The 27,972-nt window shown below is 41.9% G+C and overlaps 1 protein-coding gene across 1 annotated transcript in view; it reads left to right on the forward strand.

Annotated features, from left to right (window-relative positions):
• Window positions 1-27,972, forward strand: part of ATP8A2 (ATPase phospholipid transporting 8A2) — a 460,059-nt gene that overhangs the window by 110,056 nt on the left and 322,031 nt on the right. Inside the window, exons 14-23 of the mRNA XM_054973360.1 lie at window positions 1,107-1,195; window positions 2,472-2,516; window positions 5,291-5,366; window positions 9,294-9,399; window positions 10,095-10,177; window positions 10,839-10,888; window positions 15,392-15,461; window positions 16,050-16,134; window positions 19,536-19,675; window positions 23,483-23,621. Of these exons, the coding sequence (XP_054829335.1) occupies window positions 1,107-1,195; window positions 2,472-2,516; window positions 5,291-5,366; window positions 9,294-9,399; window positions 10,095-10,177; window positions 10,839-10,888; window positions 15,392-15,461; window positions 16,050-16,134; window positions 19,536-19,675; window positions 23,483-23,621 (883 nt within the window). The remainder of the gene's footprint in view (window positions 1-1,106; window positions 1,196-2,471; window positions 2,517-5,290; window positions 5,367-9,293; window positions 9,400-10,094; window positions 10,178-10,838; window positions 10,889-15,391; window positions 15,462-16,049; window positions 16,135-19,535; window positions 19,676-23,482; window positions 23,622-27,972) is intronic.

The raw sequence follows: 27,972 nt of genomic DNA on the forward strand, positions 1-27,972 counted from the left end.
GCCATTGTTTATAATGGTTTGGATCAGGGGTCATTTCATAGAAAAGAACAGCAGGAACTCATTAACATAATTCATTAGCACAACTCATTTGCATATGCCACGCCCCTTCGCATCACCAGAAGTGTGTCATTAGCATAACTGATTTGCATATGCCCCACCCCCCTGACATCACCTATCCTGGCTGTTTTGGACCCAATCCTGGCCATTCAGAGCCGAAATTGGGCCCAAAATGGCAAAAAAGGGCTGAAAATGGCCACAAAGGGGCCCCAAATGGTCAGGATTGGGCCGCTGCTGAGCGGAAAAGTGATCTACCACCCATCAGAGGCCTGATCCTGGCCGTTTCAGTACCAATCCTGGCTGTTTTGGACCTGATCCTGGCCATTTTGGGCCTGAATTGAGCCCTGTTCCAAGCCGAAATGGGCCCCAAATGGCCTGCGTTCCTGCGCATTCCCCCTCAAAATGAGCCCTGGTTTGGATCCAGTTAATGCTCTTCCAGCGAGTGAGAAGTTTTCCTCCAGTGGAAGGAGTCCTCCTCTGAAGAAAGATGTCTTCCATCGGAGGAAGATTCTTCACTTGGCAAAAAGAGATTGTTGGATCCAGTCCTAGGATGACTGACTCCTAACCATGTGCAGGATGGCAAACAAAACGAATATCAGTTCAAGTTTCATTTGAAATATAGGTCACAATCCAGGAAGCATTAAACAACCTTGATTTTAAATCGGAGAGATTTAAGCATGTGCTTAACTCTTCTTTGAAATCAGTGCTATATCTAAAAGTGCTCCATGTTGTTGGGATTGTGGCTTCTATTTACAATTTACATGGTTTTTATAAAATATTGTTTGCATTTATGATGTTCATAGTTCTGGTGCCAGATAACGGGCTAGTGTAACATGAATGATGCCACTCTGCTAACATCTTCATAGCCATAGCACATAAATGGCTAGAACTTCAGTGGAGCTGATTTTTTTTTAAAAAAAATTACTTATCTTATATGTTTTTGAAAAAAAAAATCTACTCATTTCTGGCTAATAATGGCTATTTTTCTCTGTGATTTCCTTGAGTAATACTTGTGCATTATATCTCACTGTGCTTCATTTATCTTCTAGGTAAAATACCTGTTTTCTGATAAAACAGGAACCTTAACATGCAATATCATGAACTTTAAGAAATGTAGTATTGCTGGAGTTACTTATGGGTATGTATCATTTCAGTATATAGTGTAGTAGCTTACTGGCCTAATGTTGTCAGAGTGACAAATTCTTCAGTTTTACATATACATAGTTTTTCCTGTTTAATTTTTATTCGCTGTGGCTGGGTTAAGTATCTGTCCTCTGCTATGAAAATACAGGCTGAAATAATGTATTGTATATACTTTTCTCTAATAACCTCTAACCCTTTTCATTATCTGATGTACTAGAATGAATGATATATGTAGGTAATTAGGTAATTAATTAATGTTGTTTGTTCTGTTTTATGACTTGTGGGCCAAGATCGATTGACTGACTGACCGTTGAATTTTGAGGGAAGGAAATAATTTATCCCCCTAGCTAAGGCTGTAAAGATGTTTTCTTCACATCTTTTGGATTTTGCAAACAGCCCAAATGTTAATGGTAGCAGAATTAGATAGCTAATTTACATTCATCTGAACTCTGATGGGGAGACTGTAGTCCCATGACCCTAAGTCATGGCTGATTTTAGGAATGACTCCTTTTTGTATCCCACAAGCTTCCATGGTATTCAGAGCAGCTTGTGTTTTCAGGTCTCCTCAATTTTAAATCCTAGGGTTATTTCCCATTTGAAATCATCTAACTTCCAGTCTGTGCTTTTAGTGTACAGTTCTGTTTTTAGTATGTTTGAGAACACAAGCACTGTAGCTGGGACTTCTAGATTTCATCATTGCTCTTCAGGTCACAAATCTCTCTCGGGTTAAACAGAGACTGTTCAGTTGTCAGAGATTACTGACTACAAAGGACTCCGGCCTGAAGGACCTCAATGGAGGATGGGGTAGCGGAAATGCCCTTGAAATTAGCATAGCAAGTTACAAAGGTAGTCCTCAGCATTCTCAATGGAGACATAGTGCTAATTATTGGAAAGAGGAGGAGAGTGGCAATTCTGGAACATTCCTCTTTTAATGAAACATATTTTTAAAGGAGGGAGGAACCTAGGAGGAGCTCAGTAGAGAGCCCAGCCTTTTAAGAATCCTGTTTCTTAATGTTCTTGGCTGCTGTTATCATGTGGGATAATTTTGATCTGCGTTCTTGCGTTGCTAGTGGCAGGGGTTTGATTCCTTGGATGAATGCATTTCACACTTCATCTTTCCAGTCCTAATCTCACTTGGCCCCCATCTTTCTGTTCTGCTATTCATTCAGAGGCTCCATTGGAGTCATATACTCTTAGCATATACTTAGCATAAACACTTTTCTTCTGGTCAGCTGGTTTTATCGGTTGTGTTTATTCCTTTTTTTTTTTAGTCACTTTCCAGAACTGGCAAGAGAATGTTCCTCAGAAGACTTCAGGTAAATAAACAGTCACTGGCGATGGTTTGAAATTATTTGATGGGGATTTCTTCTCATTACAAATCTGGACTGTCTGGGACAAGTATCTTCACCCTGCTAGAATGGCTCTGGTGGCAGATGTCTGACACAATTATTTTTGGCAGCAGCACAGCAAGCATAGGAAATGCAACTGGACGAACGGTTGCCAAGGAAAGGTATAAACTTTATCACTTCTGCCGCTGAGCTGAAAGGAAGTATGTTTATTTGAAACAAATTTATCCTGCCTTTCCGCACTTCATGCGCTTTATAACAAATAAGGGCCAAACTACAAGTCACAGCAGCCACATGTCCATTCTGTGGCTGAATAAACCATTTTAAAAGCAATTGCAATTCTTTAAAAATTGCTGTGGGGCCCTGATCTGGACTGCATGAATGGCACGGGAGCCCCAAGAGCTCTTGTTTCCCCCCATGCCTCTTCTGGGGTCAAAACAGCCTCCCACTGCTATTTTAGGGGTGAAAAGGGGTGAAACAAGTGCTCCTGGGGCTATATGCACAATCTAGATTGGAGGCCAATGGCAATTTTTAAAGAAGTACAGATGCTTTTAAACTGGTATCAGTGGCTATGGGACAGATCTTTGGCCTCTGTCACCTGGGGTCTGGATCTAAGATCTCCAAGATTTAGTCAGATTTAGACCTGACGCCTAAACAAACACAAAAACAAGGTGTCACCACAAAAATGGCCATTTGGCCCATTTGCCACCATTCTGAACTCTGAAGATGGGTGGGATGACCTGGAGCAGGACTTCAGATGTCAGTCTCAGGTTTCAAGTATATGTGACAGGAGTCAGACCTAGAGGAGTTAGCCATGTTAGTCTGTAGTAGCAAAATCAAAAAGAGTCCAGTAGCACCTTTAAGACTAACCAATTTTGTTGTAGCATAAGCTTTCGAGAATCAAGTTCTCTTCGTCAGATGCATAGTACAGAAACTGGTCAAATATAGAAGAGGAGGGGAGGAGAGAGAAGATGCAGTTAGGGGGGGAGAGGGAGGGTGCAACCAAAACATTCCTTTGCTAGTAAATGTAAACATCTCCTTTTGGTGTCCTTTTGGGGTCAGTTGGCTTGGGTGAGGCTTCAAGGGAGTTTGCCCTGTTAGTTTGCAGCAGTAAAACAGCTAGACCATCCAATTCCTATGTAGTATAAGCCTTCGATAACCACAGCTCTCCCCGCCAGATGCATCTGACAAAGAGAACTGTGGTCCCCAAAAGCCCACGCCAGGTGCCACTGGGCTCCCCCAGCCCCCGCCTCTGTAAAGGAAATCTGTTACCTGTGATAATGTGATAACCATTCATAGTCCCTATTCAGTCCCAGCTTGACAGAGTCAAATTTGCATATGAATTCCGATTCAGCAGCCTCCCGTTGGATTTTGTTTTTGAAAGGTTTCTGTTGAACTACAGCGACCTTTAAGTCTTTGGGGGAATGTCCTGGTAGATTGAAGTGTTCTCCCCCTGGTTTCTGGACGTTTCCATTTCTAATGTCAGATTTGTGTCCAATTATTCTTTTGCGTAGAGGTTGGCTGGTTTGTCCAATGTACAGAGCAGAAGGACATTGTTGGCACATGAGGGCATATATCACATTGGAGGATGAGCAGCTGTAAGAGCCAGAGACAGTGTAGTTGATGCCATTGGGTCCTGTAATTGTATTCCCTGGGTAGATATAAGGGCAGAGCTGGCATCTGGGTCTGTTGCAGGGCCTGGTACCTGTGCTGGTGACTCTGCTGGCCGATTCATGGTTGTGGGTGAGAAGTCGTTTAAGGTTGGGGGGCTGTCTGTAGGCAAGGAAAGGAGTCAGACCTGACTCACAGTCACACATACATCAGAGGACTCACCTTAAAAACTGCTCTATCACTCCGTGGGGCTCTGAATGCTGTGAGGAGAGAGGAGGGGCTTCTGTCTTCTCGCCTGGGTTGTTTTCCCTAGCAGAAATGGCTGCAGGAGGCCTTGTTTGCCCCTTCCTCGGGCTCTACTTGTCCTTGGCCATGTGATGCTAGGACACATGGACCCTGAGGGAGGGACAAGCAGCCTCCCTGTGGCTTGAGAATGAGATATATACTCATTCTAACAAGACCCTTGTCGTAATTTGGCTGTTGTGTTCTAAGTCAGCTGAATTTTCCAGACACTCTTCAAAGGCATACCTGTTCTTAGTGAGGCTTTCCCCCTTCCCTCTCCGACTACAGTCCATCAACCCCCCCCCAATTTTATTCCAAGGATCGGCATTGGGGGCAAAGTCCACAGTGGAAAGGGGGAATGGGTGGAAATCATTCTCCCCTTTTCTGAAGACTTAATGGCATTATGTCTTCAGAACTATGTGGTTGGATACACGCCAGTATTAGAGAGACTATTTCATCTATTTTTTCAGAACTGCACCCCCAGCAAAAGGCAGATAAAAATAACCCGGAAGAGCGTTGCTGGGAGAGAGCCAAAGTTGAATTACTGCTTAGGAAAGTCTTTCTGAATTTGAGCATGAGCTTTATACTGAAGGGCCTAGACTCACTGCAGGACATTTCCAGTAAAAGGAATTCAGGGAACCCAGCTTAGGAAAGACTTTCTCTGCCTGAGACCTTGGAGAGCGGCTGCAAGTCAAAATAGATAATTGTGAACCAGAATGGACCAACTCAGTATAAAGCAGTTGTGTTGATGTTTGATAATTTATTCTGTAGTGTTTCAGGTTTGTGTGTATTATTAATTGGAACATATGTTTAATGGGCATTTATAACACTTCTTTTTATTGTATTCTTAGCCAGCTGCCTCCTTCCACCAGCGAATCTTGTGAATTTGATGATCCAAGACTGTTGCAAAATATCGAGACTGATCATGTAAGTCAAGTTTTCTATTGTGGATGGTTCTGCCAGCTCCTGGTTAATATCCTTTCCCTTTGGGCTGAATGTTAGCTTAAGGCCCTGGTGTGAACAATTCAGGAGCCCGTGGGGATCGTGGCCCAGCTCTGCTCATGAGAATGTGCCGTTTGTGATAACTGTTGGCTCCATGTCAGGGTTGAGATGCAACTAGGGCAGCCAGGGAAAAAAAGGCAGGATGTTTATACAGCCTCCATGTGGAAAGGCCAGTTTTCACAAATTCCACCTTTGCAGGCTCTTGGTAGTTCCTCACAGACAGCACAACATCTATATCCCACCCTTCTCCAAAGAGCTCAGGGTGTAGTACGAGGCTCTCCCCTCCTGCATTTTCCCCTTCATAACAACCTGGTGAGTTTGTTTAAGCTGAGGGAGTGTTGGCCCAAAGTCACCCATTGAGCTTAATGAATAACTTGAAAGTGTGAGTTTGGTGATAGTCCCTGAAGTCTTCCTACCTGTGTGAGCCATACCTGTCTCTTTAGACAGTGCCCTTAAACCCAACTAACATGATTACTGGCAAACTCTGTTTTCTTGCTGCTTACACTAGCTCTTTACTCATGGCAAGCGGGATCCTGTACACAAATAGTCAGTTGTTCATGAGTCTACATGAGTCACTTAGAGTGCAATCCTAAGCAGAGTTACTCCAGTCTAAGCCCATGGGTGAATGAAAGTACAGCCTTCCTGGGTCAGACCAATGGCCCGTTCTTGTTTCTTGGCCCATCGCTGCAGGCTCTTATTGTTCATTTGACTGCTGTCATCGTCTGTCCAACCACACACCCTCACTTGAGACTTCATCAGCTGACAGAGAACAATCTTACTCAATGTTAGTCCATCTAGTGCAAATCAAGAATCACATGATCTAAGAAGACATGATGTGGGTATTGCAAACCAGGAGGTCATGTAAATATACCCCAGCTGGAAGTAATAGTCACCATTGAAATCAGTGGGTCTTCCATGTGTTTATGGTTAGCATGTCTGGTACTGGACAGAAACATTGTACAGCTTTTGAAAATGACATTTTGTATAAAGGGATCTGGAAGAATCAGTAACAAAGAGATTAATATACCAGAAATAGGAAAGGGAAATTAAAAATAAAATAAATGTTACCTGGGTACCTTGCTTGCTTCTTGACAGAGAATAATAAGTCCGAGGAACTTCTTTAGTAAATGTATTTACTGTCTTTCCTTCTGAGGCAATGTGTAAGTTTTAAAATGAGAACCAACTTAAAGCAATTAAAAATCCAGCAAAACATACAAAAAGCAGCAGCAACAGAATTCCTTTCAATTGTTCAGTTTAAAGCACCTGAGAAAAATAGCAAGGTTTGTACCCTCTGCCAAAACTGTAACAATGAAGTGACCTGGCAGGCCTTCCTGGGCACCTGGTTTGACAGCTGCAGTGGCCCTGCTGAGAAAGTCCTGCCCAGAGCCCTGTATTATCATGCAATTAGGTGACGTGGAGTAGAGCCTTCAGAGCAGATCTCAAGGAACCACTGATCCCGTTTGGACGGAGTTACCGGCAGTGTAATTTTTGATGTGTCTTCTCTGCATAAATTGAAAGTAGTGAATGTGACAACTGTGTGTGTTCAGTGGAGCCTTTACGGGGTTCTGTGTGTGGATAATCAGCTGTGGTCAAGTCAATAGGATGACAACTCTGCAAGAACTTCTGTGTGTCCCAGTTGAGACAGTTGAACAATGTTCTGCATCGGTGAAAATTGGCTGTGATCCAGAAAAAGATAACTACACATATTCGGATAGACCATAAGAAGAGCCCTGCTGGATCAGACCACTAGTTATTCAGTCTTCCCTGCTCTACCAGGAAATCTACTGAGTGGGCAAGTCATCAGCTCTCCCCACTATGCAGGGTTGTTGTGATGATCAAAGCAGAGAGGGAGGTGGACCGTATGCTCCATCTTAAATTTGTTGGAGAAAGGGGAGATGACAATAATCTAAGCTAATACATAATATTAGATCAAACTCACTTAACACATTATTTGTGTGAGGTGAGATACCCTCACATTTGGTGTTGGGCCAGCCAAATAAACAGTAAATGTTATCCCAGATTTCTTGGACAAAATGCAGGTAAAAATTTTCCCCATTTTGAATTAGAAGATGGGAAATAAGGTGACCTGCACCATCCACAAATATCAGGAGATTGACTGTTATCTCTGAGATAACGTTTTCAGTGTTTTGTTTTGGCATCAAGCAGTGGACTAAATTCAGCACTGCTGGTGACACTGTATGTCAAAGAGAGAACAATGGTTGCGTGGTGGAGCTGACGTGACAAGGCAGCCCTCTTTGTTGCTATAGAATCAGGTGGGTGGAATCTATTGTAAGCTATGAAAATGGAAGGACAAAGGCAGACTGAATAATTGATTTCATACAGGGAAATTACGAGATGCCCCTCTAACTCTCTAATGCTAAGAAAAGCAAGATTGTTCTCTGTCAACTGATGAAGCCTCAAGTGAGGGGGTATAGTTGGATAGACCTGACAGTTGTCAAATGAACAATAAGAACCTGAAGTGATGGGCCAAGAAACAAGAATGGGCCATTGGTCCAGGAAGGCTGTACTTTCATTCCTAGAAGCTGTAAATCAATTGGCAGACAGTAGCCAAGAAGGGGAATAAGCACACATGGGTGCTTATTCCCATCATCCTAAACACTGAGTCTTATTGGGTGGGGCCTGATGATGTCATGATGGGATCCAGTGATATCATGGGGTGAGGCCTGATAATATCACATTAAGTAGTAGCGTTTCCATACACCATTAGGTATTGTAGTATATAGTATCTGGGAATTTAACATAGGTACAATCATGAGGCTTGGAAGAGAGAGACTATTTACCAGATTAGACAATAAAAAAATTACATGGAGATTAACTATTTGCTAAATGTAAAAAGTGGTTAGTGCCATATTAATGCCTCCCATCTCCAATTTACATGTTCAGAGAAGTCTTAGAAGAATCCGTTATATTTATAATATGACGTACCACCAGCTATCTAGGGAAAAGTGACTTGCTTATAATCACACTAGGAGTCCTTTGTTGTCTTAATTAGCATACCCATATTCTTCCCTTAAGAGATGTTGCAGGGTGTGAGTGGGGGTGGGGAGTGATGGGAAAGCTTCTGCCTAAGGAAGAAAGCAATCAGGGCTTTAATATTAAAATGGGAGGTTCCTGAATGACACCTGCCTGAGACCCAGCCTCAAATCCCCACTCTGCCATGGAAACTCGCTGAGTGACCTTGGACCTGGCACACACTCTCAGCCTGACATACGTCACAGGGTTGTGATGAGGATAGAATGAATGAGAGAAGAATGACATAAGCCACTCTGGATCCTCTTTAGAGAGACAGGTGGGATATAAATGAAGTAAATGTAATAATTTCCCTACTGTCAATAGAGGAGGCAGTCCAAGAATAGTACATATTTACTGAAGTTTCTGCTTAATGTTCTGTGTACTTCTCATTGTTGACGTTAAAGAAGAGAGAAACAAACAAGAAAGGAGCAAAGCAGGGCCAGGAAGAAAAAGGGATTGGACAGAGCAAAGAAGAATTAATTTTTTAAAAAAATTAACTGACTCGGTTCAAGCCTTCTTTTATATTCCCATCCTCCATTCCTTCCTAGGCAATCTGGACAAAAACTGCTTGCACACCCCCCTTATATCTCCACAAGGAAAAAGTCTGGAGACTTTTGAAAAGAAAGCTGGGAATTGGGGGAGGGGTGCCCCTATATAGCTGTGGGCCTGTGTGTTTGACAGGAATTAGAAAGGCAAAATGATTACAGAAAAGTTAAGTAGGGCAGCAGCAGACATCATTTCACACTTCTTTTAGCAGTGCAAGATTTCGAAGCTTCTGGTGGCATGACTAGTTGGATTAACTTGGATCTTGTCTTGTAGCCCACAGCTGCTCACATCCGAGAATTCCTCAGGCTCTTGGCTGTGTGTCACACTGTAGTTCCTGAAAGGGATGGAAACAGGATAATCTACCAGGCCTCTTCTCCAGGTTGGTCACTGAATCCTTCTTTTGTGGGGATAAAGAACCCTTACAAAGGAACAAATTAAATAGTATATTGATCCAACCAGCCAGTTAAGAAAATGTCTTTTTCTACCCAAGAGAGCCTTTAGATGGCATTTCAACTCTCAATCCTCAAAAAGGGCAACTTATTTCCTTCAGAAGTGCCGTTCTTGCGTGCCAGTTATTTTGGCTAGTTTGTGTGGTGCAAAGCTGCGCCTAAGTCCTTGGTCCTGGTGTGGGGCTATAGCTCAGGGGCAGAGCATCTACTTTGCATGCTCAGGTGTCAAGTTCAATCCTCAGCATCTCCAGTTAAAAGAATCAGGTAGCAGGTGATGTGAAATATCTCCACCGGAGATTCAAGGGAACACTGCCAGTCAAGCTGGGACAGTAATGACCTTGATAGATCAGCGAGTATAAGGCAGTTTCACATTTATTGCTAGCCTGGACATAAAGGGCTCAGCATTGTGTTGTAGTAAACAGACTCAAGAAGCACAAGTTAGTAACAGTTTGGAAGAGTAATTAACAAAGATATGAGCAATTGAAGGAGCAGAAAGAGGAGGAAGGGCCCATGCCTGCTAAGCAGACACCCAGTGCTCATGACGTGACCACACAGCAAAATGATATATTTTTAAATTGCTTTCTATATTTGTAATGTTTTCCATAAAAGCTCTTTTTATTGACAGATGAAGGGGCCTTAGTCAAAGGAGCAAAAAAGCTTGGCTATGTCTTCACTGGAAGGACTCCAGATTCAGTTATCATTGATGCGGTAAGAACGTGTCCAAAGGGTTGGGGCAATGCCGTGTGTTCTGAGAGGAGAGCACACAAAGGGAGGGTTCAGTCACAGAGGCAGATGGAGCAAGGAACATGATTGGCATGTGGTGTGGCTGGCATGGAGGAGGGGCCGATAGACAGGAAACCGGCAAGCACAAAGCAGACATGCTGGAAATCTGTTGTGAGCGTGAAGGCTAAAATATGATTTGCATAATTACATATCATTGACATAAATTATATGTCAGCTTCATTAAGGCAGTGGTTGAAAGGTTTGATGGTGCAATCCTTAGCAGAGTTGCACCTTTCTGTGTCTATTGAAGTCAGTGGTTTTAGAAGGCTATGACTCTGTTTGGGATCACCCTGTCAATCACGTAGCTGAAATGAGCAGAACAGTCACCCCTGTAATTTGAATGGGGGCTCTATGGAAGCTTCATAATGAAGCCCTTGCAGTGCACTGTGCTTGGAGAATCGTCACGGAATGCAGGGGTAAACAAGAGTAATGGAAGGATAAGTACACCGTTTTATGCAGCAGAGGGAGCCAGCTGCACATATTTCAATCCATGTGCTGGAAAACAGAATGGTCTCCCCTACGGTTTCTCATTGTTCATTATAGTTTTTCGTTATTGAAGTTTTGTTTTCCATCTCATGTTTTGCAGCTAGGTGAAGAGGAGACATTTGAGATCCTTAATGTGTTGGAATTTTCAAGGTAATTTCCATTTTGAAGTAATTTCACTAAGGGAAGATAAGTATGAGGAAAAGTCCAGCTATTTTCGAGAAGTGCTCTACATTCAGTGGCTTCCTGTTATATTCATAGGTTCGTTTCATTAGGCTCTTCAGAATTAAATAAATGTGCAAAGGTTGTGTGGTCTATTTATCGTCTAGAACATCTTCCAGGAGGCCTCTCTTTTCAAACAATAAAGCTTTCCACTAGGAAGCAATTCAACCATGTACTCTTTTCTGCTTTACTTTGACATTGTCAAGGAGGTCACAAATATTCCCATTGCTAAAATAGGTTCAGTTTTCTCACGGAAGCTAACAGAACAAATGCCATGAATTTAGCCTTGGGCTATCCTGTCTGCTGTTTCCTAGTAAATTTGATAATTTTTTAAGTCTTGAAAGATGCACCATCCTTTGTATCTGTGCGGGTTGAACTAAATAAGAGTTACGAAAGCACAGAGAAAGAAAAACAAAAGGGCCACTTCTCAAATTATGTTAGGTGCGCATTTAAGTTGTTTTGAGTATACAACTGAATCTGTCAAATGACTGTGTAACAGACCATTCCCCTGTTAAGGTCAGTACAATGTTTACTACTCAGTATAAAAATAAAAGTTTGTATAATGTTGTAATGTTCCTTTTGTTTCCATGTTCTTACAATATAATTATATTTAAAATATACTTAAAATCATCTGATTTCATTCTATATTATTTAAATTCTCTCTCTCTCTCTCTCTCTGATTGAATTATTATCTGGGTTATGTGACATTATTTTAATCCCTAATAAGGCACACACATGAAATAAATAAAAAATCTTTGCGGGGGGAGGGCAAGCTGCTGGCAATTTGTTTTCTAATTTGCCAATAGTTTGATGGAGGCTCAGATCACTGTTTTCTAAATGTTGACTAAATGCACTGTTGGTGGGATCTTCCATTTAATCTACTAAAGAAGGAGAAAAGAAATAATGAAATGCAGTTAATGTATATAGATGAGATTAGGAAGAGCGGTTCAAGTTTCCATTGTTGTGGCTTTGAGGTTCTCAAAGGACCTAGCACACATTTGTGGCATAATTGCTTCCACCCATAAGTTTTCCTTGTACTTTTTTTGGTATTTTCAGAGTGACCTCTACAGTGACATTTCTTTAGTACTTTCAGTATTTTTTTTTCGCCGTAAAATGATCTATTCTCTCTCTCTTTAATAACATGAAAAATTCGATCGCAGCCCTCTTAAGGCTGAAATCTGAAGGCAGGCACAAGGGGAAGTCAGTCCCATTTAACTTATTAGGACACATTTCCAAGCAGGCATGGTTAGGATCATTGTTAAAAAGCTTGTTCTCCTGCCATTTTACAGTTCTACACCTCAGTATATTGAAGTGTATATTTCCCTATTAATTTTACAATAATATGAGTGATCACACAAGCCCCATCCTATAGGAAACTGCTTCTTGGGCCAGATTAGGACACTTTTCCTGATTCTGCAGTTTTCCCCATTACTCATATTTATACATCTTTAGAGAACTGTAAATGATTCATTCTTCCTTTTTGGGTCAAAAGCTCAGTAGTGTAGGTGTTTTCCCTTCCCACTGGAGTTTTGCATTTGCTTTTAGTCCCATTCTCAGCCCCCTATTTTAATCTCTCCTCTCACTTCCCTTCTTATATGTTCTACCAACCAGAATTTTTCTCATTTGTGAAATACAAAAGTACTGATAATGTTGGTTGTTGGGGGTTTTCCGGGCTGTCTTGCCGTGGTCTTGGCATTGTAGTTCCTGACGTTTCGCCAGCAGCTGTGGCTGGCATCTTCAGAGGTGTAGCACCAAAAGACAGAGATCTCTCAGTGACACTGAGAGATCTCTGTCTTTTGGTGCTACACCTCTGAAGATGCCAGCCACAGCTGCTGGCGAAACGTCAGGAACTACAATGCCAAGACCACGGCAAGACAGCCCGGAAAACCCCCAACAACCATCATTCTCCGGCCGTGGAAGCCTTCGACAATACTGATAATGTTGTTTTCCAGCTATTGTGATGTGTTGAGGATTTCATGTGTTCTTTCACTCACACGCTCATGTTGTATGCATACACACAATACACAAATCCAAGTATAATTTTTTCAGGCCCATTACAGTCTTGGGACATCCCCCCCCCCCGGGATCCCATCCTATACATACAGTCTCAGGATTCATATGAATTGGCTTTCAAAACAGGCTGGGCCTTCCCCAATTTCTAGGCCCCAGTAAAGTGTACCCAAAGCTTGGGTCTTATGCATGTATGTACACATTATGCTCACATTTCCCACTCACTTTAGACTTCCTTGATTGCTTAAGTATTAGCCATGGAATTTAGGCTTGACTCTTGAACTACAGGGAAGTGATATATAAGAAAAAGAAACACTAACTATTCCTTTCTGGATATTCCTATAATCATAATGAGCTTCCTCCTCCAAGAATATTTATTTGCTGTCTCTACCTTCTCCTAGAGTCCAGTAGTGCCTTTAAGACTAACCAATTTTATTGTAGCATAAGCTTTTGAGAATCAAGTTCTCTTCGTCAGATGCATGGTACAGAAACTGGTACTTATATTTGACCAGTTTCTGTACCATGCATCTGACTAAGAGAACTTGATTCTCGAAAGCTTATGCTACAATAAAATTGGTTAGTCTTGAAGGTGCTACTGGACTCTTTTTGATTTTGCTACCACAGACTAACACGGCTAACTCCTCTACCTTCTCCTAAATTGCTTTGCCTGCAGTCTTGCAAGGGGAGTTTGCTCACAATGCCATGCTTCTTCTGAGCGCAACTCCTGGGGTTTTGCCTTTTAAGCCAGAGCGCCCCCCCCCAAAAGAAGCTCTGACTTAAAGGGGGAACGATGCACAGCTACAGGTCCAGCTTCTGTATAAAGGCTCTGCTTGCAGCCAATATGGGAGTGGATGAGGATGGCGGAGCTTAGCACCACCTTCAAAGTGGCATTTTCCCCACCTTTAACAGGGCTCTTTTAAAAAACAGTTCAGCCATGCCTCACTTTTTGTTGTGATGGGGGGGCTTGCTGGACTGCCAGGGGGCAAGCTTCTCACCCGGATGGTGCTTTCGCACCAGTGCAATGGGGTGGGGAGAGATGGTAGCAGCAGCAAGTGGCATGTGGATGCCATCATGTCCCTTTATCATGCTCACCACAGTGGGGGTGGCTTTCCTTACGTCCATATGGACCCACACAGGGAGAAAAAGTAATAATCTATATGTAAGGCAGCCTTGAAAATAAGTCCACAGAACAAACTAATCCACACTTTTTTGGGCAGCCTGCCTGCTCATCTGTACTTATGTCAGTTGTTTGTGGCATAGTGATAACCTGAATGGAAAACAAAGCAAAATGTTTTCTCTTCCACTTGACAGAAATTCCCCCAATCAGGTCCCCTGGAGGCAACTCTTACTTGCTACAAGTTACCAGGTGATTGCCTGGTTTACGAGGCCTGCACCTGTCACCTGGAGGAGAACCCTAGGAATACTGGGTCATATCTGTCATAACTTTACTTGGCTTGAGGCTTTTGTGACATCAGCTAAGCTGCTACACCAAGCAGAGGGAGGCATGCGTACAAAGACACCATCGGGTGCCTTCTCCTGACTCAGCTGAAGTCCAGTCACCACAACGCAAGGCCCTCAGCTGCCTCAAGAACTTTGTGTCAGGCATGCTGTGGGAGTTCTGTGTCTTCAGACACATGTGGGCCCAGCTTGAATCATGACTGCAGCCCACTGGGAGAAGCAGCTTCATCTTCTCCTCTCCTACTGTTTTCTCATTCTGAAATGGCTCCTGGTGGAAAATTTGAGTGTAATGATGATGACCTGTGATCTCTTTTTGTGAGAAAGTTTTTTCCCTTGTGTGTTGATGGAAAGGAAACCTTTCCCTCAAATCATAGTTGACTTATAGCGACCCCTGGTGGGGTTTTCATGGCAAGAGACCAACAGAGGTGGTTTGCCATTGCCTGCCTCTGCAACTCTGTTCTTCATTGGAGGTTTCCCATCTAATTACTAACCAACGCCAACCCTGCTTAGTTTCTGAGATGTGACGAGATCAGGCTCTCCTGGGCTATCCAGGTCAGGGCTTGTTTGTATGTTTGTTTATATTTTCTTTCTGAGTTTTATTTTGTTTTTCCGTTAAGTAATTTAAAGGCCTGTTTTTTCAATCAGTTCTCTCTCCCTCCTCACCTACAACTGTTCTTATAGGTTCATTTATTTAAAGGTTTTAATTTTTAATGTTACCTTTTACAAATATCATGAGCTGCTGGTGGACTCTGGCCAAAAAATAATCAGTCAGACAACCAGTCCCTACTCTGGTGTGTTTGCATACCTCATTACCAATACACCTCACACTAACAAAAGAACAAGACTGACTGTGAGCAACAGGCAGTGTGGATGTGCCATACATGTTCCCACATCTTGGCAGGCATTTTACTAGTTATTCATAATAATAAAAGTATTATATTAAAGACTTTTCCCCTTTTTTTCCAGTAACAGAAAGAGAATGTCTGTCATTGTTCGGACTCCAGCAGGGCAGCTACGTCTGTACTGCAAAGGAGCTGTAAGTGTCCCATTTCTGTTAACAAGACAATTGTCAGTGTGGTTTCTGTTATACTTCTGATAGTTAGTGTCTCATAAACTAGTGTTCTAAATAATAGTGCTCACATAGGACTCAGAAAGTTTAGGGTTTCAACTCCATAGTATCTGACGAAGAGAACTGTGATTCTCGAAAGCTTATGCTACAATAAAGTTGGTTAGTCTTAAAGGTGCTACTGGACTCTTTTTGATTTAACTCCATAGTATTGTCAGTAAAGCACAATCCTAAGCATTGGTACAACTTACTCTTTAACAAGTATGTGTAGGATAGTCCTACTTTCAGGATTGGTGTTTATGTGATCAGGATCAAGCTCGTAGCTGTTGCGGTCCATTTTGACAACACCAGTCGTCTGGTTAGGGTTGAGTTGTAGTCGGAGTGTGTGTGGGGGGTGGTGGTGGTGGTGGTTTTTTGACTCAGCCGCTATCTTCCTTATATATATAAACAGTTGCCTTTCTTCGAAAGGGAGGATAGCAATGCCTTAATTCAACATACGGAATATTATACAATGAGTTTATGAACACACTGTTTATTTATTTACTTTCTTATTGGCAGGATAATGTCATTTTTGAGAGACTTTCCAAAGATTCCCAGTACATGGAGCAAACGCTGTGCCATCTTGAATATTTTGCCACTGAAGGTAGGTAGAATCCTTTAACAGTGTTGCATAAGACACTTTCTGCAGAAAAACAGAGTAAAGGGCTGTTTTAGGCTGAAGACAGGCACTTCTTTCAGAGTGTTGAAATTGGCATGATAGAAGAAATGTTGCCTGTTGTGTATACACGTTTCCACTTCTATCTCTGTTAAAGAGTTTTGTGAGTGTTTGTAGGGTTTCCAAAAATATGAAAAACTAGTTCAACAACAACAACAACAACAACAACAACAACAACAACTGCATTTATATACTGCTCTTCTAGACAGATTAGTGCCTTACCCAGAGCAGAGAACAAGTTAGTGCTGGGAAGCTGGGGCAGAGAGGAGTGGTTTACCCAAGGCCACCTACTGAGCTCATGGCAGTAGTGGGGTTCGAACCAGTAGAGTTGCTGAGTGTCGAACCACTTAACCATTGTGCTACAGAAACACATAAGAGCGCTGCTGAATCAGACCAGTGGTCCTTCTAGTCCAGCAACCTGTTTCACACGGCCATTGACCACAAGCAGGGCATAGAGGTCAAGGACTTCCCCAGATGTTGTGTTCCTGCAATGGAACACAACGGTTTGCTGCCTCTGACTGTGGAAGCTTCCTTTAGTCACAAGGCCTAGTAGCTATTGATAGAACAATTGCGGAATAAAGGAAGTGAGCTTATACACCGAAGAAAATAGTGCATCTCATAAAATTTTCAGCTCTCTTAACTCTATAATTTGTCTCTCACCAAAGAGAATGCTGAAGTACAGCTTAGCAGCGTCCCAAGTGTGCTGTGTAAGCCAACAGTGAAACTTTGCTTGGCAAAAAAGGGAGCAGGTCTAGACTGTAATTGCTGGAAGAAGGGCAAAGCAATAGACATGGCATAACTGAGCCGCTTAGCTCTCAACTGGTGTTAAAAGGCTAGTTGAACGAGATAGGCTGTGGGGAGAGCAGAAATCTGCATATGTGGCATATGGGGAATAAAACAAAGGGAACCAAAGAGCAAATGAAATGAATAGTAGCTAGATTGTAAAAGCTTAGGAAAAATTTAAAAAACAGGGTGGAAGAAATTGCATTAAACCTTATGCTCCCACTAGCTTCCCTTAAGATAGAGTTTCTATGAGTTTTATATGAAATCAAATATACCAATCTCTTATTTCACTATTCAGTACTAAAGTACAACAACTTAGGGAATGGGCTGTGTTCCCTTTATTAGTAACCATTTTTTGGAACCAAATTGGAGCAAGACCTTTATGTCTTCCAAGAACGGAATCTTGCCTTTCCCCCACTTTTTGTTCTGGGAACTCCCACATCCTCAATAATAAAGTATGTTTTATTATTGGCCTGCTCTCTCCTTTCCTTGGTTGACTTGTGCCAGAAGAGAAATCATTACTTTTATAAATGTCAAATTCCGTCCCTGGCCCAATAAAAGATCCTTGTTCATATTCTACATGGATTTGTTCTTCAGATCACAGGGCATGGTTAAATCATGTCAACATCAGTGTGAATTACATGTGTCCCGTTAGACGGAAATACTGAGCATTATGTTAGTCGCAGTCGGACAATAATGTGTTCACCTACCTCATGTCATGGTTCTGTGACTTTCAATTTAATTTCAAATATGTTACAGTGGAGGGTTCCCCCCCCCAATTGGAAAGCTTCCTGAAGGAGTTGAAGTTCTTGCTGGATTGCTAAAATGAAAAAAGGGTTCTTGTAATATTGTAGAACATGCAAGATGGCACAGCTTATTCCCCTGAATGATAAGGCAACGATGCCCTTTTGCAAAACAAGAGTGAGCAGAATTGTTTGGTTCTGTGCCATTGTTATTTGCCAGTCTGTTCTGCACGATGTTCCTCCCTTCCAGTTTAACTAAGATCATGCCTAAAAATTAATTCCGGAATTGAAACACAGGCAGTTGGCTGCCACTTTCACTCCCTTCAGCTCTTTTGCCTTTTTGGTCTTTTCAGCATTTCCAGGACACATGTTTGCTTTGCTAAACACTGCAACAAAACCAGAAGAAATATTAATGGAATGCATACAGACAGGATCGAAAGAGGATTGGAGGAGAGCATGTGCTTTCTCTTAGTGCACCTTCTAGGTGCTTACCACTCACTTACAGAGAAACTGTGATCTACTTTAGATACGTATTTTACAACATTTATGCCATTTTTACTTGGGCACACAAAGTGTCAAAGGTGGCCTTTACCAAGTAGGGGCTTTGGGGGATTCGTACCTGTGGCTATCATCTGACACCTACAGTGCAGCCCCAAGAAGAGCTATACCCTTCCAAGTCTACTCAAAATGAGATTACAAGAGGGAACTCTACTTTGTAATGTACTGCTAGTTACTGATGCATAAAAGCCCCTTTTCAAGTGCTTTAGTTAGCTTTAAAAGGGGATTAAGACAGACTGATGAAGGACGGGGTCCATAGTGGCTGCTAGCTGTGGAAATATTCAGAGGTAGCAAATTCAGAACATCATGCTAGGAGGTAACATCAAAGGAAGGCCTTGGCCTCTATGCCATGTTTGTTGGCCTTCCATGGCAACTGATTTACTACATTGTGATAAAGGATGCTAGACTAGATGGACCACTGGTCCATCCAATAGTGGACCAATGCAACAGCACTAGATGGTGATCCAATAGTGCTGTTTGATATAAAAGGTATTTTTTTTCCATCAGGGGTGGTGGGATCTGAAATTTTTGTTCATGTTACTGTTAGGTACAGTAATGAATAACCTATTATATATAACTCCTTTTTAAGGGGATCATCTTACATTCAGGGTCATCTTCTTTTCTGGTTTCTTATGTTTTCACTGAAGTCATTGGGTTGGATCCAGTGTAAAATGCTGGATGAGGAATCCCCAGGGCAGCATGAGAGGGGAGTTGTAGGACACCTGTAGGGGAAGGGGAATTGCCAAAAACCGATACCTCTTGCATATGTACATGTTTCAATGGGGTCTTTGTGTGTTTCACTGAGAGTTTTCTCTTATTTATCCCCTCTTAAACACACAGATGCATCAAGATGGATAGCCATGTTAGTCTGTCTGTAGCGGTAGAGAAGAGCAAGAGTCCATTAGCATCTATAAGACTAACAAAATTTGTGGTAGGGTATGAGCTTTCATGAACCACAGTATCTGAAGAAGTGAGCTGTGGCTCATGAAAGCTCATGCCGTACCACAAATTTTGTTAGTCTTCTAGGTGCTAGTGGACTCTTGGTCTTTTCTACTGACACAGATGCATGCACACACACATACATGTTATCATACTATTGAGAAGCTGACATGCCAACACTTCCAAGTGTGCCATTCAGTTTTTACATCCCCCAGATTGTACCTTGCATAGCTGTTTCTACACAATGACTGAGGAGCTTTCCATATGATAAGGTTCTTGAATTCAGTGTCTGCATTTGCTTTTTAGGGTTGAGGACTCTGTGCATTGCATATGCCGACCTATCAGAAAGCTCTTACCAGGATTGGCTGAACGTTTATAATGAAGCCAGCACAATCTTGAAAGACAGGAGTCAAAAGCTGGAGGAGTGCTATGAGATCATTGAAAAGGTAATGAAGAACAGAAGATTTTCTGCTGCTAACAGCTCAATCCTTGTCCATTTGTATTCTCTGTTCTTCCGGTTAGCATTAAGCATGGCTTTATCCAGATGAAGTAATCAGCTTAAAGACAACATGCTGTTCCATTATGAGTCCTACATAGAGGACTTACTTTGTTTGATTGGAAGCACGTCATGTATGTTAATTTCAGAACATTCAAATAGTATGCTTTAAAAATGGTTTTTCCATTCTTTTAAAAGCACAATGATTTCAGTATTAACAGTGTATCAAGTGATAGAAATAATGCAACATTTCACTATGTTGGTCCATCAAAGTAAGTTCAAAGTATTGTGTACTTAGACTGGCTTTGGCCCTCCTGTGTCTCAGGCAGAGGTCTTTGACATCACTTGACATCTGATCCTTAATTGGAGATGCTGGGATTGAACCTGGGCCAAGCAGATGCTCTGCCATTGAGCCATGGTCCCTCTCCAGTCTTGTTCTGTTGTGGGATTGCTGAGTTGTTGCTGAAAGGGAAATAAAACCACTACTATTAGAACTGCTTCCAAAAGCAGGATTTTAAAAGTACAACTTACCTGTTCATCTAGGGGTGTCTCGAGCCTGTTCTCAGGTAAGAACTTGACTGCCAAACATGAAATATACATGTTGCTAACCAAGCATTGCTAGATGGTTACAAGTTCAGCTTGAGAGCATAACTCTACCTGTTCTGTGGCTACGGCATTAATCTAAACAAGGCAATCTATGGCAATCTGAACAGCCTAGGCTACTTCCTCATGGAGTTTTGCTCTCGTTTGACATCCAAACTGGAGCAGGTTTCTTTTTAGAATCCACTTGACGTCCTATCCTAATTGTCCACTATCTAGGTTTTCTCTTGCTTTTTTCCAGTCTTTTCAAAACCTGGTCTGATGTGATCTTTTTTTTAAAGATCATATCGGAGCCATTTCTTTGCCTCACCCCCCATGGCAACTAGCCCCACCCCAAGACACTGGAGAGCTTTTTAAATGCTTTTAAAAAAAATAATTTTCTTTATATCTCTAAAAAGCTTGGGGCTGGGCTATTTGAAAGACTGCCTCCTATTGTCCAGCCCACCAGTTAAAATCTGCCTTACAAAACCTTGTTCTCTGTGCCCCCACCTTCAGAGGTGAGGTGCCTTATGACTTATGGAATGCCCTTCCCCTTGAGGCTTGCCTGGCGCCTACATTGCTTTCTGTGAATGCCAGGACTGCCATCTATGGAGCATGATTTTTCTGCCTTTCCCCTCTAGCACAGCCCAGAATGCCCTCCAGAATCCTGTTCCTGGGGGACGTTGGTCTGGTTCCAAGCCTGGAACTACTGCTCAGTTTGTCTTCTAGACATTGATGGCATATGCTGAACTATGACTAGCAGTACATATGTTAAAGTGTCCGGTAGTACCTTTAAGACTAACCAACTTCACTGTAGCATAAGCTTTCGAGAATCACAGTTCTCCTCGTCAGATTCATACAGATGCATACATATGGAACTCTATGTACAGTGAGCTTGAGACACCAATGTGTTGAAATTCAGTGCCCACAGATATCAGTATATGGCTCCAACTATTACATGGCCACTTTCATGTAATGTACCAGAAGACACAAGCAGTGGTCCTTTGCACAAGAGCTGGCAGTGAAAATGGGCCAAGCTGTATTATTATTTTTGTTAGCTTACGAAAGCCTATAAAACTGCTAGGTACTGTACAAGGTTTTGCTAGAAAATGTAAAATGTTAGACTCAGTGCAAATGTAATTCTGCCAAAGTCTTAACCATAACTAGTTAAGAGTTTGGAAAAGGGCGCTGGCTTCTTCCATCATAAGACTCTGTGGCTCATCCTCTGTCTTTGGAATTTCATTTAACCACGGTTAACACTAACCAGGGTTAATATAAGAAGTTAAAAGTAGCATTGCTGGATCAGACCAAGAATCTGTCTAATCCAGCACACTGTTCCCAACCGTGGCCAGTCATATGCACTTAGGATTCCACGGTTTGGAGCAGATTTTCAAATTCTTGGTTAAGAGTGAACCTGGTCAACATTAGCCATAGTTATCATCAGTGTAAATGTAGTGCTCACCCATGTACAAAACTAACAATGGGGCAGAGAGAGGAATTCACATGGGATAGGGAAGAAAGAAGGTGTCCATTCCCATATTCTTGACTGTGGTTAAAAGATTGTTAAATTTGCATCTGCTCTGGGACTTACTTAAAACACAATGGGAATTAAGACTGCCAAGTGTGGAGTTGCTTCATGTGATATTTGTGGCAAATTTAATAACAGGTTTGCAAAATATAGCAGATCATCTTCCCTCACCGACCCTCTTTCCTGTGTATGTGTTTTAGTTGTTTATGTGCTTTCTTAAATTATATGTGTTTTACTTAAGAACATAAGCAAAGAACATAAGCAAAGCCATGTTGGATCAGGCCAGTGGCCCATCCAGTCCAACATTCTGTCACACACAGTGGCTAGAAATCCAGTGCCATCTAAAGGACTGTCAGTGAGGCCAGGACACCAGAAGCCCTCCCACTGCCTTCCTTCCAGCACCAAGACAACAGAGCACCACCTCCCCACAAACTTGTTTTTAATTGTTTTTATACTATGTATTCCAAAAGCTTTTTAAATCTTTTGATTGTTTGCTGCTTTGGGGACTGTAAGCTGGGTAGAAAGGGGGCATAAAAATGTTTTGAATTAAAAAAAAGAAAGAATGGGAGACAAAATCTGAGCTAGAGAGACTAATTTGAACCATTCCCGGAGTCCCTGACTTTGAAGTTTTCTGCTCATATGAGTAGACTGCTCATGTGCTCATGTGGGTGCTTAAGTATCTCCAAATGAAATCAGAAGTCCTGTACTTGCTTGAGAGCTGGGTTTGATTCCCCACTTCTCCTCTTGAAACCAGCTGGATAACCTTGGGTCAATCACAGCTTCTTGGAGCTCTCTCAGCCCCACCCACCTTACAGGGTGATTGTTTTGGGGATAATAATGACATACTTTGTAAACCGCACTGAGTGGGCATTAAGTTGTTCTTAAGGGCAGTATATAAATGGAATGTTGTTGTTAATTATGCCCTTAATTTTCTTTAGAAAGTTCATTTTTACAGCAGTGTTTTCAGACCTTCAGAAAAGAGCTAGAGATTTAACATTTAGAATTAGGAAATCTGATTTTAAGCATATTTACTGAAAAGTAAGCCTTACTGAGTTCAGTTGAACTTAATTCCTAAATATGCATGCATAGGATTTAAACCACATTCTTTCTTTTTAAAAGTCTGTAAGTCTGCTTATATAACAAGTGGTTATTTCATTTATGCTCCATATGTGGAAAGCGATTAGGTCAGGTAATAGCTTTATTTTGAATGATTTGCATCTAGTTGGTATTTATATTTTGAGAGCAGGAAGTATATTTAATGACACAATGTCGTGCCACCTCTGTTTTCAGAACTCAGGGAATACACCAATTAGAGCTATTAAGGACGTTGCTATGGCAACTGGTACATGCACAACTATATGCTTTTCTCCACTGGCTATTGTTTAAAATTGCAATTACCATTAATTGCTTTTGAAACATTGCCCTTCTTCTGATCAAAGCACGTGGTCCTCTGATGGTCCTCTGAAATGTTCAATTTTCTTCCAGAAGGAACAACGGAAGTTAACTGCTTTGTACATCTCTTGTCAGAGGGCAACTGAAAGGACACGGCACCGGCTGCCATCATTAATTTGGTTTTTGAGCATGGTCCAAGCAGAGATTGGTCTAAAGAGAACAAACACTCCCAATTCTTTTGTTTCTCACGCACTTCAGGATTTACTGCTTCTTGGAGCTACAGCCATTGAGGACCGTCTTCAGGCTGGTGTCCCAGAAACTATATCTACATTAATGAAAGCAGAAATCAAGATTTGGATACTGACAGGGGATAAACAAGAAACAGCTCTGAACATAGGTAACATTCCTTCAGATTTTCCAGTTCAGTTTTTCCGATGCAAAGCAGGCTTAATATAGAAATTTTTTGCAGATTGAACGTGTATGTTTTTTAAAATGTCATTAACTCACTCAGAGCCAAGCTATAAGAGACAAATTACACAAGAAGGAGCACGTGAAGGGAGTCACAATGTTAACCAGGAAGATGAGTTTTAAGAGATTGGCTTTGTTAATTTCCGCTCTCTATAGAGCCAGGGAGATCCCTTCTCAGAGGGTTTGTTAATTTCCTCTCTGCCTCCAGAAGGCTCTGTCAGTTTCACTTCCCTTTTTAATAGGCAAAGAAGAAAGAAACAAACCTGTCTGAGCAAGATCTCCCTGGCTCTGTAGAGAGGGGAAATTGACAAAGCCTTCTGATCTCTTTTAAAACTCAGCTTCCTGGCTAACATAGCGACTCCCTTCGCATGCATTCATTGCGTGCTCCTCCTCGTGTAATTCGTCTCTTGTAGCTTAGCTCTCATTTAGGCAATTTGATCACTGAACTAGTTAAGAGGCAAGAATTGTGGGAAATGGACTGCTAATCATGCAGAGTTCCATTTTTGTCCTGCACACATGTACATTTTTTCCTACTCAGGGAGCCGGCATAGAGTACTGGTTAGAGTGTTGGACTAGAACCTGGGACGGGCCAGTTCAAATCCCCACTCTGCCATGGAAGCCTGCTGGGTGGCCTTGAGCCCATTGCAATCTCTCAGCCTAACCTTCTTCGCAAATTTGTTGTCATGAGGTTTGAGTGAAGGAGAAGAAAGTGACGTGATAAACTACTTTGGGTCCCAACAAAGGAGAAAAAGAAGACATAAATTTAAAAATTATAATAATAATAATACATCTTCCCCATGCAGCCATTCTCCTGACCCAGCTAAACTTCAATCCTATAAAAACCTTATACAGGTTTTTCGCCTGTGCAACCCTCAGCAGAGTTACATCCTTGTAAGCCCATTTAAGTTCTTCCGATAAGCAGAAATCCTTTGCATCATTTTCCCATATAGGGAACAATAAGGGGGGGGGGGGTTGTCTGTGGCCTCTGTTGCATTCATTAGAGGCTTTGTTACCCAGAGCCCCAATTCTGAGTGCATGACTTGGGGGAAAGAACGGGGATTCCATGTTGGGATGCCACCCATCCTGCTGCTCAGCAGTCTCCCTGCTTCAACTGACAGAGGCGGTCTTGGACTCCTGCTCAATCCCCTGCTTGTAGACTTCTGAGTGTCAGACCTGAATGAGGTGTGGCAATGCAGAGGGAGAGCAGGATGCAGGCAGTTTATATCCAAAAGGGCAACCCAAATGGTCATGTGGTTTCAGCACTCTCCCTTGGACGAAAGGCTAAAGAGTCTATGACTAATTAACATGGGGGGCATAAAAGAAGATATGATAACGCTGTAATACACAGAAAGAGAAAAAGGACCTCTGTTCCTCTCCTATAATACTAGAACTTGGGCATACCTAATGAGGCTTATAGGCATATAAAGTACTTCTTCACACAGTTCACAATGAGAGCCAGTTTGGTGTAGTGGTTAAGAGCGATGGGACTCTAATCTGGAGAGCAGAGTTTGATTCCGCACTCCTGCACTTGAAACCAGCTGGGTGACCTTGGGCTAGTCACAGCTCTCTGGAGCTCTCTCAGCCCCACCCACCTCACAGGGTGTTTTGTTGTGGGGCTAATAATAACATACTTTGTAAACCACTCTGAGTAGGCATTAAGTTGTCCTGAAGGGCGGTATATAAATCGAATGTTGTTGTTGTTGTGGAACTCCCTGCTACAGGGAGTATTGGCCACTAAATTCAATTGTTTTAAAAGGGGATTAAACAAATTCTTGGTAGATTGGTTCATCAGTGGCTTGTAGCAATGAAGGCTGAACTGAACCTCCACTATTCACTGGGAGCATACTTCTGAATGCCATTTGCAGTGGGCAAAAGTAGGGAAGCCTTTGTGTTCCTTCTTGTAGGTCTTCTAGGCAAAGCTTGGGAAGAGGGATGTGGCCAAAATTCTGGGCACCCTCCTCACCTTAGGGATCCATGGGTCCTGGCAAGGCTTGTGTTTTAAGTTGGGTCAGGGGGCCAGAATAAGTCTTTACTGGAACTCATTGTCCCTGTTCACAGGGCATCTGCTTGGCCACTTTAGGAAAGGCCAGTGTTTATGCACTCTCCACTGCCTCTGGCTCTTGCTGGTTAAAAGTCCCCTCTGCAAGAGCAGACAGGACTCTTCTGCTTTTAGCCAGCAAGAGCCAGAGGTAGTGGAGAGTGTATAAACGGAATTTCAACTTGCCATGCCCCATGTCTCCAATTTGAATTCCAATGTTGGTTGAAATCCTGACACTAATATATCCCCACTTGGGTTGCAGGCATCTTCTGAAGAGCTAATTGAAATAGTCCTTAGGGAGAGGCAGTGGCTGAGTGGGTGAGCATCAGTCCCCGGCACCTTGGGTTAAAATGATCAGGTGATATGAAAGACTCAACCTGAGACCCTAGAGAGCTGCTGGTGGTCTGAGCAGACAATAGTGAATTTGATGGACCAGTGGTCTGATTTAGTATAAGGCAGCTTCTTTCAAGTTTTAATTACTTCATCTCTTTCAAATTAGCTTGTACACTAACATCTTTGTCATCAAGACAGTACATACCTGTGGGGCAGTTAATTCAAGTATAGTTTTGAATGCCAAAATTCTGGTATTCCGTGACATCACTGGCGTTACCTCGGTGAAGTATTAGACAGCCAGTAATTCTTTTTATTTACATGCTAAAGGACTTCTCTTAGAAGTAAAATTTCAGATACAGCCTCAATAAATCATATAGGCTTTGCTTGCTTACCACTGTAGATAAAAAAAGATAATGTGTTTTTAGTGGTACGACAAAACAAATCAAGGAGACCATTCTGAATTGATCTCAGTGGAATGATTGAATGTGGCTATTATTTTGAAGGTCCAAATTGCTACTACATCTGGCTTCAATGTGGTATAAAGTCAAGTTTGTAGATTTTTTTTTGTACAACCTGCACACAGTGCCTTATGCATGCATTTCATGGAAGTCCATGGAGAAAAACATTCTCTTAATTTGAATTTTAATAGTGTAATTTGAGCTGTGATATAAAATTAGGGAGCTACAGTAGGATTGTAAAGTCACCCGTTCAGATCCTCCTGCATCTTACACTATGACCGTTCATCACTGGTATATATTGAAAACAACCAATCTCTACACAGGCTCAAAACAAGCACAAATTTTCCTATGGTATGGATATTAATGCTGAAAACACTCATCACTGACTCTCCCTACATATTTTCAAAATCCCAGCTTGCTCATCATTGAGCAATACAGTAGAACTGCCTTTTCGTTGTTGCTCAGAACGCCATTCTCCAGCTCCAGTTGTCAAATGGCGCCTTGCTTGATTTGAAAAATGTAAAATAAAACAGCAAGCAGCAGCTTAGAAATAACTGCTCATTGTTGCAGCTGTTGTTCCAGTCAAAAACTACCAGCAAATCCCTTTGAATTAGTTACACCAAATTTGTAACACTTTAGCACTGCAGTCGTTCCCTGAGGGGACGACAGTGCCTGACATGGAGAGACATGATTGAAGCTGTATGTTTCTTCTTTTTTTTCCACTGAAATTTTACATAAAGAGTAGCTCTTAGTGCAGGGCCTGATTTATAAATCCTAAGCATATAAATATAATTCAATATGTTGAAATTGGTTTTTAGTGGGGTTTAAAGAATCTGACTTTTTAAAATCAGAATTTACTTTTTTCCCTTGTAAGTGTATTAAATCTTTGGAAAACAGTAAACAGAAAACAGACGCTGAAGAAAAATGGAGTTGGATTTCTGTTTGGTTCTCTGTGTATGCTTGTATGAACTCTAAGCAATATCAATTACTTGAATAAGTGACCAGAACTTTCCAGAAACAAGGGCTAGTAGTTATTGGGTCAAACATTTTTTCTTCATAACATGTAATATAAATATCCATGCTGTTTAAGTGATAGAGTCCACTTTTTGAGCAATAACAAATAGAACATTGTGTCATTTCTGTAATATCTAACCTCAAAAGCCACAAGTTGGCATCTTGATGTATTGTCGAAGGCTTTCACGGCCGGAGAACGATGGTTGTTGTGGGTTTTCCGGGCTGTATTGCCGTAGTCTTGGCATTGTAGTTCCTGACGTTTCGCCAGCAGCTGTTGGCAAAATGTCAGGAACTACAATGCCAAGACCACGGCAATACAGCCCGGAAAACCCACAACAACCACAGTTGGCATCTTGCTTATTAATGGACATAGAAAAGGCCTTAAGTCATAGTGGTTGACAGAGGGTCATGGATTCAGTTTTAAATAATTATTAGTA

The sequence above is a fragment of the Eublepharis macularius genome, chromosome 3 (assembly GCF_028583425.1).
Source record: "Eublepharis macularius isolate TG4126 chromosome 3, MPM_Emac_v1.0, whole genome shotgun sequence".
NCBI classification, from domain to species: domain Eukaryota; kingdom Metazoa; phylum Chordata; class Lepidosauria; order Squamata; family Eublepharidae; genus Eublepharis; species Eublepharis macularius.